Source organism: Scyliorhinus canicula, chromosome 18, assembly GCF_902713615.1.
Source record: "Scyliorhinus canicula chromosome 18, sScyCan1.1, whole genome shotgun sequence".
NCBI classification, from domain to species: Eukaryota; Metazoa; Chordata; class Chondrichthyes; order Carcharhiniformes; family Scyliorhinidae; genus Scyliorhinus; species Scyliorhinus canicula.
The window spans coordinates 13,402,777-13,422,864 of NC_052163.1; the positions used below are offsets into that span (position 1 = coordinate 13,402,777).

General features: G+C 40.0%; 1 protein-coding gene across 3 annotated transcripts in view; it reads right to left on the reverse strand.

Annotated features, from left to right (window-relative positions):
• LOC119953040 (brain-specific angiogenesis inhibitor 1-associated protein 2-like) overlaps nt 1–18,885 on the reverse strand; it is a 90,132-nt gene extending 71,247 nt beyond the window's left edge. The window contains exons 1-4 of one of the 3 annotated variants that reach the window (XM_038776830.1): nt 18,537–18,885; nt 12,012–12,087; nt 8,065–8,109; nt 4,061–4,147 (exon numbers count right to left, since the gene is read on the reverse strand). In XM_038776830.1, coding sequence (XP_038632758.1) covers nt 4,061–4,147; nt 8,065–8,109; nt 12,012–12,087; nt 18,537–18,584 — 256 coding nt within the window. In that variant the 5' untranslated portion in view covers nt 18,585–18,885. The remainder of the gene's footprint in view (nt 1–4,060; nt 4,148–8,064; nt 8,110–12,011; nt 12,088–18,536) is intronic. The other 2 variants (XM_038776831.1, XM_038776832.1) reach the window with 2 other exon arrangements.
• Between the last annotated feature and the right edge of the window lie 1,203 nt (nt 18,886–20,088).

Genomic DNA, 20,088 nt, shown 5'->3' on the forward strand with positions numbered 1-20,088 from the left:
GCAATCTAATTGAAGTTAACTTAGCAGACTTCTGCCACGGTTGGGAAAGGCTAGGAAAGGAGAAAGAAGTCCCTGAGCCAAAGAGGAATAGGACAAGGAAAAAAAATGGCATTTGCGAGATCTGTTTTGTGACTTTGACCTCTCAAATGTTTCAGAACATGGAATTATATAAAAGAGGTCAAATCAGGACACTGGTCAAGCCTTTCATTTTACCTCACATACGAAGGACATGTTCAAAGTGGAAAAGTGATGATGCTCATGCAACAATGGTCCAAAACCAGAAATTGAGAAAAGACTTTCAAACAAGTTTACACTAGACTGTAAAGGATAAATGACAGCGCTCGAAAAACTATTTGCTCTTAAACAACACAATTTATTGGCGAAATTCAGAAAGGCATAACCAATGCAGAATTGACCACTTTGCAAAAATTAGTTACCTCAGAAATATTACAACTTGATATTTTTATGTACAAAACATTTTGATGAAAGTAAGCATAATTGGGCAGTGCAACTCAAACTTCAAAAAAGATCTGCCTATTTTCCTGTTTTTTGCTTAATAAAGTTCTGTCTGGATTTGCTTAGCATGCTCTGGTTTCCCAATAACAGTTAATGCATCCCATGACTCCAGTCACAAGACACATTAATTCATTTCATGCAGCAGCATGGAAATAATCTCCTCCTCAGAATGTAGACACAACATCATCTACTCTGATATATTTAACACCGTAAACTTCACCACTTTGGTCATTTCACTTAAATCCAACAAATTATGTTTAAAAGTTTATGTGCATCCTAGAATTGTGACCGTTATGACACAAACTGCAGTTTGTGACCAAGTTAGGTCCTTCATTACTGGAGACACACAGCAATCATAATCAGTATTGTATTTCATCAAAACTACTTAATTCCTTGGTGGCACAGTGGTGATGCGTTAACACTGCTGGCTCATGGCGCTGAGGACTCAGGTTCAATCCCAGCCCCGGGTCACTGTCCATGTGGAATTTGCACCCTAACCCCCACAACCCAAAAAGATGTGCAGGGTAGGTGAATTGGCCACGCTAAGCTGCTCCTTAATTGGAGAAAAAGAATTGGGTACTCAATTTATATTAAAGAAGGATAGCTGTCCACCTTCCCAGCCAAGAAGTTCAATATAGGATCCTACATTGCACAAGATTCCACATTTCAATAAGATTCTAATCTATTCCGTCATTTAGAACAAAAATAGTCATCCACTGTGGCTTCCCAATTTACCCTATTAGGAATATGTTGATCGAATTTCAAATACATGGATATAATAGATGGCTGATTATGTCACGAGTAATCTAAAGGATGGCATGCAAGCTCAAATTCCACCTGGCAATTTGAGATAATAAAAGAATGGCATCAGTGAACAAAAGAGATCCTGAAGTTACTGGATTGTGTTAAAAAGATCAGCTGGCTCACAAATATCATCTAGGAAAGGAAAGCTTCTGTTCTTACCCAGCCGTATATATTTGACTCCAGCCCAACAGCAATGTGCCTGACTCATTAACTTCCCAGCAAAGTGGCCCCACAATCCATTCACTTCAATCAAATTGCTAAAGGAGGCCCACCACCTTCGGAGGGTTACTAAGGGTGGGAAATAGACAGCAGTGCTGCCAGCAACACCCACATCCCAAGGAGGAATAAAGAATGTCAAATTTAATTCACATTTCTTCAATGAATCTGAATTTCCATTTTGCTTTAAATTCCAGTCATAGTTCCTCATAAGTTTATGTTTAATGGGGACTGGCAGATGAATCACCGCAAATCACTTTTATAGAAGAAACATGTATACATGTGCTGCAAAGTGAAAATGTGACTTGAAAAAGAGGTTACAGGAAACATGATAAAACTGGTTACTGATGCCAGTTTTTTTTATTATGTTCATGCGTTAAATGCAATTTCAACCTTGCGTATCTTGCTGATGTATGACACAAAATTGTATTTAAAGATTCATATCACAGCTGTTGGGCGTAAACTGCTCTGCAAGTTACAACAGTTCACCATGCTTGAAGAATAAGCAGTTTGGCTGCATAAATTATTTAAACCATTACTTCACAATCTATTTTGCTTTCCGGTGAAATACAGAGGAACTATCAGCACAAACTTTGAACAAAATAATGAGCACTTGCTCAGATCCAGTTCGCCTGACAACAGCTATTTATCAAAGCAGCTTATAGGAACATAAGAAATAGGAGTAGGCCATTCAGTCCCTTGAGCCTGCACCTCCATTCAACTAGACCATGGCTGATCATCTACTTCAACACCATTTTTCCCTCACTATCCTGAAATCTATCACAGAATTTATAGTGCAAAAGGAGGCCATTCGGCCCAATGAATCTGCACCAGTCCTTGGAAAGAGAACCCTATCCCCATAACCCAGTAACCTCACCCAACCTTTTTGAACACTAAGGGCAATTTATAGCAAGGCCAATCTACCTAACCTGCACATCTTTGGACTGGGGGAGGAAACCGGAGCACCCAGAGGAAACCCATGCAAACACGGGGGGAACGTGCCGACTCCACTCAGACAGTGACCCAAGCTGGGAATTGAACCTGTCAATTTCTATCTTGAACACATTCAATGACTGAACCTCCACAGCCTTCTTGGGTAGAGAATTCCAAAGATTCAACACCCTCGAGTAAAGAAATTCCTCCTCATAGCCCAATTCTTATTCTGAGACTTGCGTCCCCTGGTTCTAAACCCCCAGCCAGAGAAATATCCTTCCCCTGCATCTACCATGTTGAGCCATGTAGGAATTGTGTGTTTCTCAATGAAATCACCTCTCATCCTTGTAAACACTAGAGAATACAGGCCCAGTCTCTCCAACTTATCGTCATATGACATTCTTGCCATCCCAGGAATGAGTCTGGTGAATCTTTGTTGCACTCTTTCTATAGCAAATATATCCTTCCTTTGGCAAGGTGACCAAAACTAAGCAAAAGTAATTCTTTGACAAAGATTAATAGTGAAGACTTCAAAGTTGTAATTTAATCAATGAGCTCTAACGTCAAACTGCTAAAATGGAGCTTAACTGATTTAATGTTGAAAGTAACTGAACTACAAAAGAGATAATTACAGAGACATATAATTTGTTTCCATTGACTTATACCTCAAATATCTTGAGATTGCACACTTGAAAGGAAGGTACAAAGGCTGGAAGGGATTCATATGGCAGTAAACCACAATTATCTGGGTTTGGGGCTATTAGGTCTCTAGATTAAAATGTAATATAAATATATGGTATATGCATTTATATACACACACACAAGCGCCCATTAATCATACATTTCCAGACACCACAGCAATATATGTGGCGCCCCACCAAAGCAAGCATTTACAAAAAAAGAGAGATGCGGTCTCCTTTAACAATCTTTCACTCAGAGAAATGGGATGCATTAATATTACTGTGTGCTGAAACTCATCAGTTACAATATGGAAAGCATTTGAGACCACAAGTTAACAATGTTGACTCCAGCATTACATCAACAAAATAAAATCCCAAATAGCCAAGAGCATAAAACCAGATGATCACTTTGTTCTCCCATCTTAATCTGAGGGTGTTTCTTATGGTTCACTGGCGTAGACAGCTCCCCAATACCTCACCGAAAGTTACTATTCGTGCAGAAACCTATGCAGTGGGTAAAATGAGCATCAAAACTAAATCTAATCCTATCCTTACACGACACTTTCCCACACAGCTAGCTCACTGGATATCAATCAGAAGCAACCTGGGTGATTTACTTTCTTACCTTTCGCCAGGCATGCTCAGAGATTATCACTTATGAATAATATAAGAATTTAAAGCACTGAATGATTTCAAGATACTTTACAGCCTTTGTTCCATTAAATGTTACCAACATTGATAAGCTATTAAAGCAGCACTCAACTTTTCACCAAATTACAAACGCCATGCTGTATTGTTTTATTTGTCCTTGAAGCAAATTAATGTGGGATCACGTGTAAAACTTCACCTTTACAACAAGTACAGACTTGCAACTCATTCATATTCTAGTCATGCTGTAAATCAGTACTTACCCATCTCCTTGGAAGCATGGCTATCGCTGGCAAGTTCACCCATTTTCACTAGGGCCTCAAAATAGCCTTTTGCTGCATAGGTCATACCTGGAACATTGAGAGTTTTGAAAATGTACTTGTCAATCAGAGCCTTGTTTGCAGATTTACTGTTATTTGGTTTCTGTGGTCAAACCATTGAACACCATATTTAGCATATACTTTGCTTTTTTTTTTTTAATTGTCAGTATGGTTTCAAATTTTGATACTTCTAGATTTTAAAGAGCAATCCGGGATTACAAAATTTAATTTTGGCTTTAATATAAGAGGAAAGTGTATTTAACACTTCAGTAAACTGGGAAATAAAAGCAAGAAGAGTACAGCAGTCAGTGGTACAAACCATATTTTTGAACAATTTTGATAGAGGTTTTATGAATTATAGATGGAGGTTTTATGAATTATAGATGGGATATACATTGATCAGAGGATGGTGGTTCAAATTAAATCAAAACATAGCAAGTTATACATTGGCATACTCACCTTCATTTAGCACATAAATGTATAAGTTACAAAACAGATACTTTGGTTACAAACATCTATATATAAGCTTTGCATCCGATTTATCATATATATTATGTACGTGTATGACTGTACATGTGATACTACAAAATTAGGAGCACCCAAAGGGCTTCAATTAAATCATTTTCCATTAATTAAGATGGACTGTTTATTGTAATTATTCCTGCATAATATTTACTCAACATTTTAGAAAAGAAAGAGTACGAGTATCCAACCCTAGCAAGTTTGTCATTTATCACCTTCAATTTCAGATTCCCTTTCATCTCAGTATGATGAATACAGCCAATTTCAGGAAGTGACAATTTCTTTGAACAATATTAAAATCAAATCCAATTATCTAAACAAAATAAATATAATGTTGCATTAGATTGTGAAGAACTGCACTTTCCAAAGATCAAATTTAACTCATAGTTGATGTATTGCAGACATTGGGCACGATTTAACGGGACAGAAATAGAGATCCATTTTGGGTGTGTTTAGCGGGTATTTCTTGTTGCCAAAGACCCCGCTATGTAATGGCATTTTGGCATCTTTTTTGGCCTCGGCAGGAACTTCCCCTCGAGGCTGCACTTACCAGCTCAGCTCTCTAGTGCAGAAAGACGACTCGCTATTTTTAAATGGCGTCACGATCTTTTGCACACACACCTCCCCCAGCGGAGCCACTGGCCGCCCCACTGCACCCAACTTCCAGGGTCCTCGAAACTCCCCAGGGTGCCCGGGGAGTGCCAAGGTGCCTGGGTGGGAGTGCCAGGGTATCACCCTGCCCAGTGCCCAACCACCTTGGGCGGGGGGTCTAATGGCCTGGGAGATCCCGGAGGCGTCGTTACATCCAGTCCACGTTTGTGGAAACCAGTGCGAAACGGTGCTCTGGTGAGGCTGTTAGGTTCCAGTCACTAGGAGAATCTGGCTCAGAAATATTTAAATGAGCCATTATATGCTAATCTGGATCTTGCCCAGGGAGGCCAAATCCAGATCGTGACATCTGGCGAAAGGCCTATTGCAAAGTTTACCGGCCTTGTTGTGTCACCAAGTCAGGCGTGACAAGGCTGTTAAATTGGGCCCATTAGTTTTCAACCACTTTTGTGTCGTTGAAGCCTTATTCCAGGATCATCTTTTACAATCCGGTAATTTCTTTTTCAATTTCAATAAAAATTAGTACTAAGCTCAGAAATATACCCCAGAATACCTCATTCTCTGCCCTGCCCCCCCCCCCCCCCTTCTATTTATATTTAAATATCTATTAACATTTAATTGCATTTAACATCATATATCGAGGTATTAGCTAGGTGCAACTATTTTATTGGACTAATTTAAACACTTTGAAATACCTGGCCATAAGCATAAACTAATAATTTTCTCCCTTATTTATCTTTCGCAAACGTTCAATTCTACACCATATGGAACAAACAGCAACAAACTAACTCTAAAAGTAGTTAAAAGCTTTCAAATGTTAACATAGCCTTAAAATCATCAAAAAATACTCCAGTGATCAAACCATGTAAGGAAATCAATTGCAGTATTCCTAGTTCAGCAAATTTTCAAGTTAGACAAGTTAAAGCACGATTTATAAATAAAACACAAGATATTTTGTAAGGAAGGTTGAATGATTAGGATTAAAACACAGGTTATATAGGTCATCAGAAGAGATAATATATGGATTTTTAAATTTAGTCAAGGGATTTTATTCAGTGTATGCTGTGTATCACTGTGAACTAGCAGAAGCACAACCATAATAATTTGGATCTTACCTGAAGAGGTATGCTTCAACAACAAAACCGGACACACACCCAAAAGTATTCAGTCATTACAAGCAAAATAAACACAGATGCTGGAAAACCGAACAGAAAATGCTGGAAGGTTAGGCAGCATCTGCAGAGAGAGGAAGGTTAATGTTTCAGCTCCATATGACCTTTCACTGGAATCACAGGTCTGAAATATTAGCTTTACCTTACTCAATCATCAATTTACTTTTCTCTGCTAGAGTTTTGGCAAATTGCCAACACCTGCCACATGTCCACGGTCAAAGGAGGTTTATTTATAGGGTTTGTGTACAAATGCGAGGGAAAAAAATCTATTTTAAAAGGAGTTTTCACTTGTTGATGTTCAAGGATATTCTCAACTGATACGAAAACATCAGGGCCAAATATACTGAAGCAATGGTATCGCTTCTGCAACCTTTATAGCCTGTATTTTGAGTTCTCTTTCACAATATATATCCCAGTCTTATAGCAATGATGCCACTTTCATTAAAGATGGGGTACTTTTGAATAAAATGATTTCAAGCAAATTGGAACCAGTTACAAAAAAATAAGAGAAACATCAAATTTAAAGCGGATTTCCAAATATTTGTGTCATGCAGAGGTGTTATATGCTCCATTATAGTGATAGAGGGACAGGACGTTACTCATTCTCATTTCCAACGAGCTTAGAACATTCATCTCATGGGATCGCAACGCTTAAATATTTTCGCATGTCAGTCTCAAGGTACCTAATGGTAATAAATTAAGCCAGACATATATTTTTTGTTGCTATGGAAACGATTTCTCGGAATAGATGTGTGTAAAATCAGGAGATCAGAAGAATAATTTCTGCACCTTTGAAAATTCAGTACAGTTCAGTTATATTTATATTATTTCAGATCACTCATATCATGCATTATGAACATTTTAACATACATTATGTTGGTTAACAAAAAGGGAAGGTCACAAATTTAATTTCAATGTGACCTCCCCTCTCTTGTTGCTCATTTCCACGAAATCTCCTTCAACCTGGAAAGTAGTTTGGCCAAGACCACGGGCTTTCACTATGCTGATTGGAAGATCCTCCAGAGAGAGAAGGAATTCTTGTCTACTTTTGCATCATAAGATGATTAAAAGCTTTATTAGTGCAAGATATTTCTTAATTTCAAAGAAAACCTTTTGACAACACATGAATAAGGCCGAAGGACCTTAAAATTAGGCAACCTTGGGATTTCAACCAGACTCAGCGATCAGTCTTACTACTGCACTACCCAGACAATATTAAGAATCTGCATTCAACTTTCCCATAAACTACATACATTTGTGCTACAAAGAAACCTAATTTGCATTGATTTCCACAGCACCTATTTACCTGGTCACACTATACATTTTACACAACAAAGTAGCAACAAAAGTATTAATTGCAATGACGAGAATCAGATTAGATAATGCTAGCTGACTAACCTACTGTTAAGGAGCCTTTAAAATGTTGTCAAGTCAGCCTCAAAGACAAAGAATTTTGCCAATTAAGGGCAAAAAACAAAATCACAGCTCAGCATGTCGACATTCACTCTCCATTACAGTATTGTGGCTTTTGCAAAAAAAAAATTGACAACAATGGAATTAGGTGGTGGAGCAATAACAAAATGTTGTTTCCATACATGCACGAATAGAATTTGGTTCACTGCACATACGGTATGAATTTCTCACCTGTTCTGGCTTTCTTGATCCCAATTTTCTCTGCACCCATGTGACCTGAGGTAATGTTCCAACAAGGTTTGAGAAAAAACAGTAACAGTAAAAAAAACAAAATTCAGGATGGTGTTCCCAGCAGAACTAGTGATAGCTACAACCACCAGTAAAAATTTACCATGGAGGGCCACTTTCTTTTGTTGATATTGTTTCAGTTTGGATTCCAGGAAAAAAAAAAAAAAAAAAATCGGCATCCATGAACCGGTTCTCATCTTCCTTAACCGGAAGGTAGACCTGTTGTAAACTTTCAAATATTAGAACCACCAGTCTACTATTAGGAGCAGGACTTCAAAAAGGGTCAAAACTAAAAGTTCACTCACTGAATCCAAATTAAAACAATTGCAATATAAAGCAGCTCAAGATAGATTTAGATTCAAGCCCCAAGATTACAATATTTTCTGTATTAAAATCTGAGAATTCGTTTTTCAGTGACCTCCCATAGTGACAGTAAAAATATCAGTTTGACTAGCATTTGGAATTTTTACTAGCAAATGTGCTACCATAAATACCAAGGCGAGCAATGAATCAAGTTAAAATGGACACATTGCTTTCAATTTTGCGATATTTACTATTGAATTAACAAACACAGGTCCAGCATCATAGTCTCACTAGAGTAATGGCAAATACTTTTCAGCTGACTGTGTATGCTATTATTTTAGTTGCTAACAGTAGGACTTTGGAAATTGCACACAGCCATAAATTTGCTTGTCTATTTAATATTTGCAGTTTAGTTTGTGCAAACAGCTCTTTTGCATCAACTCAAATCAATATACTAATGGTCACGATTTTCTGTACCTTCAACTTTCATTTTTGGCACCAGCTAATAAATGCACAAAAAAATCAAGGGGCTGCAATAGAGGTTCCAGATCTCAATATATCTGCTGTGCAAGATATTCTGCCCATGGTACAAGATGCATGATCCTTTGCTGAAAGTATCTCAAGTGTTGTTCAGGCAATGGAAGACTGGAAAACACATTTCCTTGTACATGGCAAAAAAAAAATTTTAAATCATGAGCTTTATATCACAGAATCTTACACCACTGAGAGAGACATTCAGCCAATCATGCCTGTTTAGACTCTGAAAGCGCAATCAAATTAATCCCACTCTTCTTTCTTTCTCCACAATCCTGCAATTTTTTCCCACTTTCAATTGTATATCCGAGACGCTTTTGAAAGTTACTGATCCTATTTACATTGCCCTTTCAGAAAGTAGAATACAATTTCTCCTCATCTCCGCCACATCTCTATTTTTCTATTATTATTAAGATTGATTACAGATGGTCAACCCTTTATTATGATGCATCATTGCATTATTTCACACGTTTATTAGTGCTTCAATAGTTCTATACTCAATGACTACTTTATTATATTATATAGAGGGTTTGTTTGGCAAAAAGAATCAGATTATCAAAAAATTAATATAAACCTCAAACATTGAAAAGGTTATTTGTTCATAAATGGTGCCAGGAATATTAACCACCATTTGCCCAAAACCTCCCAATGTGCATTTGGTTTAGTAAGTATGCTGCTTCTATGCAACTACCACTATCACTTTTATTTGGTAGAAAAATGACAACAAAAGAACTGACAATTCATAAATATAGCACATAAATCTTGTGGGACGAATGAGGCGCAATTTAAACTAAATGGTTCTATTTCAAACTGGATACAGGGGAAGAGACCTGGAGTTACACATACACAAATCTTTGAAGGTACTCTTTGTTTTATGAATAGAAGCATGTTATATAAAATCTTTATGAAATATTGGTTTGGCTTAAGTGGGCATATTTTGTCCAGTTTTGGGCACCATGCTTAATTGTGGCAAGATTTGTGAGGATGTAGAATGGTATCAGGGATGAAAGGCTTTAATCACAAGCAAGGACTGGAGAAACAGGGTTTGTGCTCCTTACAACAGGGAAAGGTAGAAGAAGTTTCATATGTGTTCAAAAATCACAACGGATTTACTCTGTTTCCAGCTGCAGCATCAGTAAACAGAAGACACCGATTGGTAAGAGAACTAGAAGGGCATGAAGAAAAGAACTCTGCTGCAAGTTATGGTCTGGGTTTGCACTGCCTGAAAGGATGGTTCAAGCAGATTCAATAGCAACTTTCAAAAGGGAATTTAATAAGTTCTTGAGGTGCAGGGTAATGGACAGAGACCAGGGTGTAGGACTAATTGATTAGTTCTTGCAGTGTCAACACAGGCACAATGGACCGAATGGTATCATTCTGTGATTCTACATGATGTGCAATTCACACAAGATTCTACAATGGTCCAACATCCACCTCAATGCTGGCCTCTGAAGCAAATGTTTATTGTGAAAGAAGAGTGTTCTCTCACTAAAATTTGATTGCCGCCTCCTCAATGAGAAGTTTTCAATTAACGCATTTATTTCTATTATCATAGAATCACTACAGTGCAGAAGGAGGCCTTTCGGCCCATCGGGTCTGCACCGACCCTCTTGAAGGGCACCGACCATCTGGAAGGATACCCCACCCATGGTCAAGCCCCCACTCTAGCCCAGTAACTCCACCTAACGTTTTGGACACTAAAGGGCAATTGATTTGGACTGTGGGAGGAAACCGGAGCACCCGGAGGAGACCCACACAGACATGGAGAGAACATTCAAACTCCACACAGTCACCCAAGGCCGGAATTGAACCCGGGTTCCCTGGCACCGTGAGGCAGTATTGTTAACCACTGTGCCACCCTGCGAATTAAATATGACCACAAGTTCATTGGACTGAACGACTTACAGCAGTCTTTTAATTAATCTGAAACCAGTTGTACTGATCACTTTGAGCCCACTTTCAGTTTCCAAATTTGCAATAACCTAGTTATCCTCACCATCCCATTTTTTCACCTACCTTTCCAGTGTATTTTTTTTTAAATCAAGAAACATTATTGGTGAAACATTAACACATGCAAAACAACTCACATACACTAAAAGCCAGTTATTGTCAGAATGAGCACACACAAGAGACTTACAAGGGAACAACTCCAGCTGATTTGAAAATAATTCCACCCGACCTTATGCAAATACTTTAGTAGGCAAAACATTGTTTAATATGACTTAGCATCACTCATCCAAATCCAGATGTGAAAAGATCAAGTGGAACATAATGCTTGAAATGACCCCTTTCAAATAGACGTATCCCTATCCTGCACTGCTAAAGGCATCACTCGAAATTTATAAAGTATGTTGTCAAAAACTCTACTGCTCACTGAAACTAGCAGAAAACGGAGCGTCCTTGGTTCTAGCAATGTTAAAGCAATTTCACTTACATGTAAAAGTTAAATCCCAGGAAGCAGAAACAATCCCTCTATGATTAAAATAACCCTCTTGCAGAAACTACACCGTACACATATCTCGTACAACGTCTAGCTACACTTTTCTTGGAAATTTCATCCTTTGTTGCATGTTGTTACTTGACAGATAACATCCAACTACTGAATATGATTTCAGTTTGAGCACCCCTGTAAATGTAGTACAGTAATTAAGACAGTCGCTAAATCCACTGTGGTTACAAGGTGAAAACCCCAGCATTGGCTACTACCACTGAAATCTTCCACTTCATAGTGCACCAACTTTCATTAGTTCTCAGTAGGACTGCCGACAGGACACATTGTGTCAGCAAAGTGTCGCAGTTTGGACAGAAACAGGACACTTCTGCATCACCCCACATGTACAGGGCGAGTGAAAAATCACTAGGATCAGAAGCTGTGGAGTAGTCAGCGCCTGGTTCCCCACCTAGCTAGAGGAGAATGCATGGAGATGAGCAAACATACTTACATAAGCAAAACAAACAAGGACAATGCATATGCAGACATTAATATAAATGGATATTAAAAATAAAATCAAGTAATAAAGCATGATCAATATCCAAACGGACAAATAACTTACTGGAAAGGGTCTTTTCATAAGACTTTCCCATAGCGATGAAATTTCTCAAGCTGGGGTTGAATTGGTCCATAATGGTCTACAAAAATAAAATGGTGGGAGTGTTTCCCATAGTCAGTGCACTGCACACAGCAATTTTTACATCTTAAAAAATTTCACATGCCAGCAATAAACATCTGTGGTTTTAGCATACTTGAAACGCAAACCAGATTATGGACAAATAACATTTTTGGAGTTAATCTCTGCAAACCATTTCATGTGAAACTTACACTTGGTCTATTTAACAACAGCAAATGTTTGAAGAGCTACACAAGTAATTATGTATCATGTGATTTCTCTAATTACAAAAAGGCATAATTACACAAACACAAAGTATAATTTAATGTCATAAAACAATCAATATAACATTACAGCATATAAAGAATCACTGGAGCACATACAGTTTATTGTTCAGCCAGTTTCCAATCGTAATGAACTGGTCTATGGTTTAAAAAGGGAGTCAATTTTCTCTAATTGATTTTTGATAGACATCATTCAGAGAAGTGTAGTTATACCAAAGGATTGGTTTGTAAAATACAACCTATAACAGTTCCATAAACTGCTGTTGATCACTGGGCTCCAAGTGTGGACACAATTGGTAGCATCCTCCTTGTTAGAGTAGTCATAATGGGGGACAAGTAATTGCGCTGGGCTTGTCGTAAGTCTGGTTCAATTTGAACCAGTTGAAATCTTTCCCTTCAACTTCAAAGTATTTTCATAGCAGTTAGTTATACTCATTACTGTCAGGTTAGATCCGGTACTTCACTTAGCTGTGAAATAGATTGGAGTTATGCCCAACCCAACCATTATTGATTTGAATGGGTACTAACAAAAAAAAATTATAATAATTACTGGGACACGTTTAGAAGGGCATTTGGCAAGGGGAAGTTTCAGACATTAGAACCATGGATCTGATACAGAAATAGGTATTTTATTTAAAAAATGATCTTGAGGTGGCTGATCAAGTGATTACCAGAGGTTGAGTTGTGTACGTCTTTTGTATCGAGTCCCAACCATAGTTTAAAACAGACTGCATAATTGTATAACTTAAGGATTATTTGAACAAATGCCAAAGACAAAGTTATCAAATTCAAACCAAATTATTAGTGTTTATTATTCAAACTGTTCACCTTCACAGTCCAGTATCTAATATATACTTCATGAGTTATCCTCTTTCATGATGATTGAGATACCTTGACAAGGGGTATGTACACAAACAAGTAGCGAGTTTCAGTGTCAAATATTTGTTTGAAATCCACCCATCTTAATTTCAGGGTGTTAAGAGATAATGTTCCATTTCAGAGACATTTACCTTCTTATAAAAGGCATATTACTCTTTTCCTTGTCCAATTTTCATCTCGTCAGAACTTCTATCGGCTTCCTGGTGCTACCACAGAGAAACAGATAGCTTCCCTCAGCACTTGTCCATCACACTATGGCCAAGATTGAAAACTCACTGCTAAACACGATATCAGATTATTGGATCCAAGGTAATTCATATTAGTGTTTCAATATGCTGCACTACAGCTCCAGGCAGATGTGTAATAATTATAATCTAAATGTGTTAAGTATAAATTCATGCTAATTAACCTAACTGACTATTGAAGCATTAATCATATTGCAAGGTCAGTTACTTATAATGGGACTGGAGGACGGCGGGAAGGGAAATTGTGTTTGCAACTCTCCGTACAAATGAACACTTAAATCTCCAAACTGTGGAGGGTAATAGTAAGTAAGTGTATGTGCAATGTTTCCCTGGAGGGAAGTTAAAGCTATACATAATCTGCATTACCTCAGATAGCTGGCTACAGTACACTTTGAAGGAGATTACCTGCCTGTCCTTTAGGGCAGGGCACAATTTGGTGGTTCTATTTCCTACTATTTAGTTGTGATCAGGTTATCATTAGGGATTTTCAAAGCCGAAATTGATAGATTACGTGACATCAAGGGATATGGAGATAGTTTGGGAAAGTGAAATAGATCTAACGGAATGGTAGAGCAGGCTTGATGGGCTGAATGGCCTGACCTGTTCTTATGGGTTAGCAGTGGATAGTTGCTCAGGTATCTATTTCATTATGGAAACCTTGCATCTCAAATTTAACAACCAGCTGATGGGAGTGTAAAGCCCACTAACAATCAGAGCACAGTAACGGCAACAAACAACTCGATGTTTCTGAAGTCACCCAGTATGAATCATTCACAACCCGACTGTGCTCCACTATGATTCCTGGCCAATTATTTCACAGTGAGCTTTAACCTCCTTGTTCACACCTGAAAGAAAGTGCTGATTTAATGACTCACTACACTGTGAAGAAATTATTTTCAGCGTTCAATATGTGCACATCAATTTATTAGCACCTAAAGGTCTTACTCAATCGAGCTTCACACTCTTCCCTGCTGCTGATTAGTAAATTGTATTGAACCCAAGATATAATCAGGTCAGATATGAAAAAAATAGTCTTTAAGCAGCTGAAAGATGTGCCAGCAGTAATAGAGGGACAATGGAAAGAGTTGAAAGTATATTGATTAAGGGTAAAATTTGACTCATAGTTCTAAAGAAAAGATGGTCATCATAATAGCAAAGAATGCATTTCCTGCCCTCTTTAAAAAAAAAAAAAAATTCTGTCCACTTCTCACTCCTTTCGTAATGACAGACTTGTTGGGATTTGGAATGCGCTGCCTGGGAGAATGTTGGAGGCAGATGCCATAGGAGGTTTCAAAAGAGAGCTGATATATATTCGAAAGAGATGAATTTCAAGGGCTACAGAGATAGGGCTGGGGAATGGGATTAGCTAGGTAGCTCTTTCGGAAGCCAGTGTAGTCACGATGGACCAAATGGCCTCCTTTTGTGCTGTAAAATTCTATGATTCTAAATGTGAACCACTTTATAGCTTCACAAATACAAATTTTGGCCCAAGCGTCTCTTCATCTGGTTTTCAATGAGTAACAGAAACCTATTGGAACCATGGGTTATCTCATTTTACCAATCAACTTATTCCAAAGCCAAGTTAAATCTGCTGAACCTCTATATGGTGGCAGTGGTTAGCACTGCTGCCACACAACACCAGGAGGTGGGTTCAATTCTGGCCTCAGGTCACTGTCTGTGCGGAGTTTGCACTTTCTTCCCTGTCTGCATGGGTTTCCTCTGGGTGCTACAGTTTTCTCCCAAAGATGTGCAGGTTAGGTGTATTGCCATGATAAATTGCCTCTTAGTGTCCAGGGATGTGCAGGTTAGGTTATGGGGTTATAAGGATAGGACGGGGTGGACAGGGGAGTGGAGATGGGCAGAGTTTTAATTTGAACGGTCGATGCAAACTCGATGGGCCAAATGCCCTCCTTCTGCACTGCAGGGATTTTATGCTAAAACTACAATTTCTTCTTCTCATTCCACAGGAAAGGATGAGCCAAAGTAGCAGTACCTTTTAAACCAATACAATTGAGCGGTTAGGTTGTATTCAAAAAATGTCTTAGCATTTCTCAGCTAACACCCAATATATGATCAAAACATTCTACTGTTTTATAACACTCACCAAAAGCAAACTAGCCCAATGCCTACGGTTGGAAAGAATATTATTCTGCATCTTTTAAGGGACTAAACTGCTTAGAAAGTAACTCACTCATAAATAATGTCTGGCTTTAGGATGGAAATTAGGACATAAATAGGGTGGCTCATTTTATTTATTAGGAAAACAAAACAAAGTGGACAATTAATGCAAAAGGATTTCCCACTCTATTTGGTATTAGAAATACTGTCTTCCCTGCACTACAACAAGTAGAACCATGGAAGCTGAGACAAGTGTAGGGTAGCTATATTTCTTACATATAAATTTGTCTTAAATATGGTATGCACTGCATGTGTTTCCATGGAGGGGAGATATTGCAGTACACAATATCAAACCAGATGCCACAGAACTGGTATTTCAGGACATCGATCTAAAGTGATATGGGTTAAAAAAAACACAATAAAACAACGCACCCAATAAGCTGGGATCAAGAATAAAAACATTGCCTTCAATGGATCTCAAAATCTCTGCATTTCAGTAATACAAAGCAAATACTTCATATAAACATAAGAACAAAGAGTAGGCCATTCAGCACCTCAAGCCTGCTCCGCCATTTAATAAGATCATGACTGATCAGATGGTAACCTCAAATCTTCACTCCACCTACTCCCGATAATCTATCTTTGATGCTCCAGTTTCCTCTCTTTAAATTAGTGTTTTAAGGAAGAGATACGGTATGCCCTTGAGATAATATCCTCAGTGAAAAGGGTCCTGAATACCATCACCAATTTTCTCTTGCTCACAGCCATTATTACTCATCCATCATTTCAGTACCACTGTGGCACTTGGTGTTGCTGCCCACCCACTGCATAGCAGCAATGAGAATGGCAACTGGCTTCTTCCTGAGAACTGGGACCTACAGTAGAATTTAAGCCTGAAACCACTGCTGCACAAATCTTATTGTCCAATTCCAAGATTTCATTTCATTTGTATGAAAATGACGACAAATTTGAACTCCTTGTAACAAGTTAACATGGCAGCAATCTGATTAATGTGGCAATTCGCCTTGTAACAAGTTATCCTGATAATGTGACAATTCAGGTTTTGGTTACATAGTTGACATTTGTGATGCCTGCACTGCGACATTATTTTGTAATGACAGGCTAATTAGAAAGCTCTAAGCAGGTTCTGCTTTCCTACAATCAAGGAATGCACTCCAAGAGATGTGAAATGAGATCGCAGGTTGGACGAAACCAGAAACCACCCACTGCAACCTGACAGGATAAAGTCTCCAAACCACATGACCGCCGATTTTGAGAGCAGTAAACACCTCCCAATACTGCGACAGCAGCATGCTCACACCACATACTTTGAATACAAACTAAGTATGCAATAGGGTGGGGAGGGCAAGTCCAGCATCAGCAATGTAATACTTTGGCGATCTTTAAAGACTTCCTTCAGGCACCCCCCCCCCCCCCCCGCCCGAGATCATATGCCATCTTCAGGACAGCATGAATGCTTGTCTGCTGGTAATTAAACAATCTCACAATATCAACCTTGTAGATATACAGTATTATTCTTGGCAATACATTCTTTACATTTCACATGGTGAAAACTGATATTTATTCAAAACAAAGGCGAGAAATATTCGTCATTCAGATAAATCACTCTTAAACATAATACAAATTGTGCAAAAAGCCTGGTGTACAAGCAATTCAAGAGCATAGCTCCCCAAAGGAGTAAGGATTCCCTCGGTCTTTCCCTTGAAAATGACCCGCCTTCGGTTTTGAGCGACTACAGACTAATTTAAAATCTAAACTCTACAGTATTACTAGCACTAGAAAGGAGTTAACTACTCCGCGCACAAAAAATGCAAGGGAATCTTGTATATAGTGAAAGGCAGATTGCTTTGAAATTCAACAACCAAAGGAATGCTGAAGGTATTTTTACCCCCATCGTATCAGATACCAATGAAAGGGCATAGATACATGGGTGTAAAGGATTAACCCCTCGGTTCCCATGATTAGCAAACTGCCCAAATTTTGCTTTCGCATCTCATGACATCAAATGGACTCCACGCCCAGATTACTGGCTCGGAATGTATCCCCACCCCACCCAGCCAGGATTCCCCCATCCTGCACGGTGAAGATTCGTGCTCTGCGAATTCGCGGAGAACGCTTTACCGAAAAACTGCACTTTCCTAAATGGCAAGGGGGGGGGTTACGTGTACTTAATCTTTCTGAACGGTAGACTTTTAAAATAAAAACAGTTTCGCAATGAGGCAGGTTTCCTTTGTATACTGGGAAGCACAACTGGGATTAGCAGGAGTCCTGCTTTGGAAAAAGCAAATTGGAAACTTCTAAAAATAGGCAACTTGTACCTTGGAGAGGCACTCGTGCGGTGACTGACCCTCGGGTTAAATCACCACCAGTCAGCTCTCCCCCCCACCCACCCCCACCCCCAAAAAAGGGGAAAGAAAGCAGCCAATGGTCATCTGGGATCATGGCGACGTAATGTCTTAAGAATAATAAAATATTTAACATTTGAAAAAGAAGAAAAAGTGGGACGCGGAATCGGGATGCATCAGAATAGCCAAGAACCTTCATTAGCAAGAAAAACTGCGCAAAGAGAAATGCTCAAGTGAGATGAGCCCACTTTGTGGCCAAGATAATCCAAACTTTCTGCAGAAAGACCTTCAAGTAAAGTGCAATCCGATGCTTTAAAACTCAATGTTCTGCCAGGAGAACAACCCGTCTCATAAAAAGTTTCTCCCCCCCCCCAAAAAAATGGTTGGACTGGGGATCTCAACCAAAAAAGTAGTGGAGAGGGGGATTAAAAAGTTGGAAGTTCCTGTGGTTTTGGATTGTAATGAAAGGGGATAAAGGGTCAGACAGCATGTTGGCAGAAGGTGACCGACCCCCCATTCCCCCTTTTTTTGCTCCCTCTTGGAGCTGCTGCTAAAAAAACCCAACCCAAATCAACTCACCTTGTAGACATTCTCGGTCATACGATGGACGTCGTCCGTGCGAGACATGGTCGGTCGGTCGGTGGTTCGCTGACTTGCTCAAGTCTCTCTCCCCTCAGCTCAGTCAGCCGCCCAGCAACTTGCCGAAACCTAATCTCAAAAGTTACTTCGCCGCGCGCGCGAATAAAAAGCCTCTCTCGCCCCCTGAAACTTTTTTTTTCTCTCTCTCTCTTCCCTCACACTTTCCCTCTCACAGCTTGACAGTCATTTCCAATCCGCCCACGCAGGCGGTACAAGAGTGTGTATGAGGGAGAGAGAGAGAGAAGCAGGCAGGCGGGGGCGCTCCACCGCGCAGGCGCCAAAGCCGGGCCACCCCGTCGCCTAGGAAACCCCGCAGGTCCTCCCAGAAAGAGCAATGTCAACCGCACCTGACAGGCCGGGAGGACTCCTCGCTCCATTGGCTGGAACGTCCTCCCCACGGCCCCGCCCCTCCGCGAACCGGCTAGGTTGCCTCCGCACTGCTGACGTCACGGCCGACTGACGTCACAGCCGGATGCCGTGCTCGAGCGGATTCCGTTGGAAAGACCTGGCAGCGAGATGGCGATCAAGGGATTCGCTTCCCCTCCCCCACCGCCATTCCCTCTCAATATATAAATAAATAAATACATAGGAAGAAACGTAAGTGGTCTCCACGGCAACTCTATCCGTTAGAAATCTCCCTCTGTGTGTACCAGATTGTGCAGCGAGTATGCAAGGTTGGTAGCCCTCCCGCCAGCAGGCTTCTTCATACCCCCCCCCCCCCCCCCCACCCCGGCATTTTGCTTCACTCTTTGGAAGCATTTTTTTAAAAAACGGGGGTAATTTATTCGCAAAGTCATCCGGCGTGGGCTCAACTGGTGGGCAACGGTGACTTACTCTCAGCCAGCGGTTACGGGAGGGGGGGCTGGCTGACTGACTCGGCCCGTGTGATCTAAATGTCATCCCGATCCCCCACACCCAATCCAGGGCGGGATGATTCCAACAACAAAAACCCCCTCCCCGTGCAGCTGAGGCACTGCTGCCCTCCTAGCATCTCTCTCTCTCAGGCATCTCTCTGAGGCATATATCTCACTCCGGCATGTGTCCCACTCGGGCATCTCTCTCTCTCTCAGGCAGATGTCTCTCTCTCTCTCTCGGGCATATCTCTCTCTCGGGCATATCTCTCTCTCTCTCTGACATCTCTCTTTCTCTCTCTCTGACATCTCTCTTTCTCTCTCTGACATCTCTCTTTCTCTCCCAAGCATCTTCCTCAACCATCTCTCTCTAAGATGTGGAGATGCCGGCGTTGGACTGGGGTGAGCACAGTAAGAAGTCTGACAACACCAGGTTAAAGTCCAACAGGTTTGTTTCAAACACGAGCTTTCGGAGCACTGCTCCTTCCTCAGGTGAAGCACTGCTCCTTCCTCAGATTCACCTGAGGAAGGAGCAATGTTCCGAAAGCTCGTGTTTGAAACAAACCTGTTGGACTTTAACCTGGTGTTGTAAGACTTCTTACTGATCTCTCTCTAAGACATCTCTATCTCTGACATCTTTC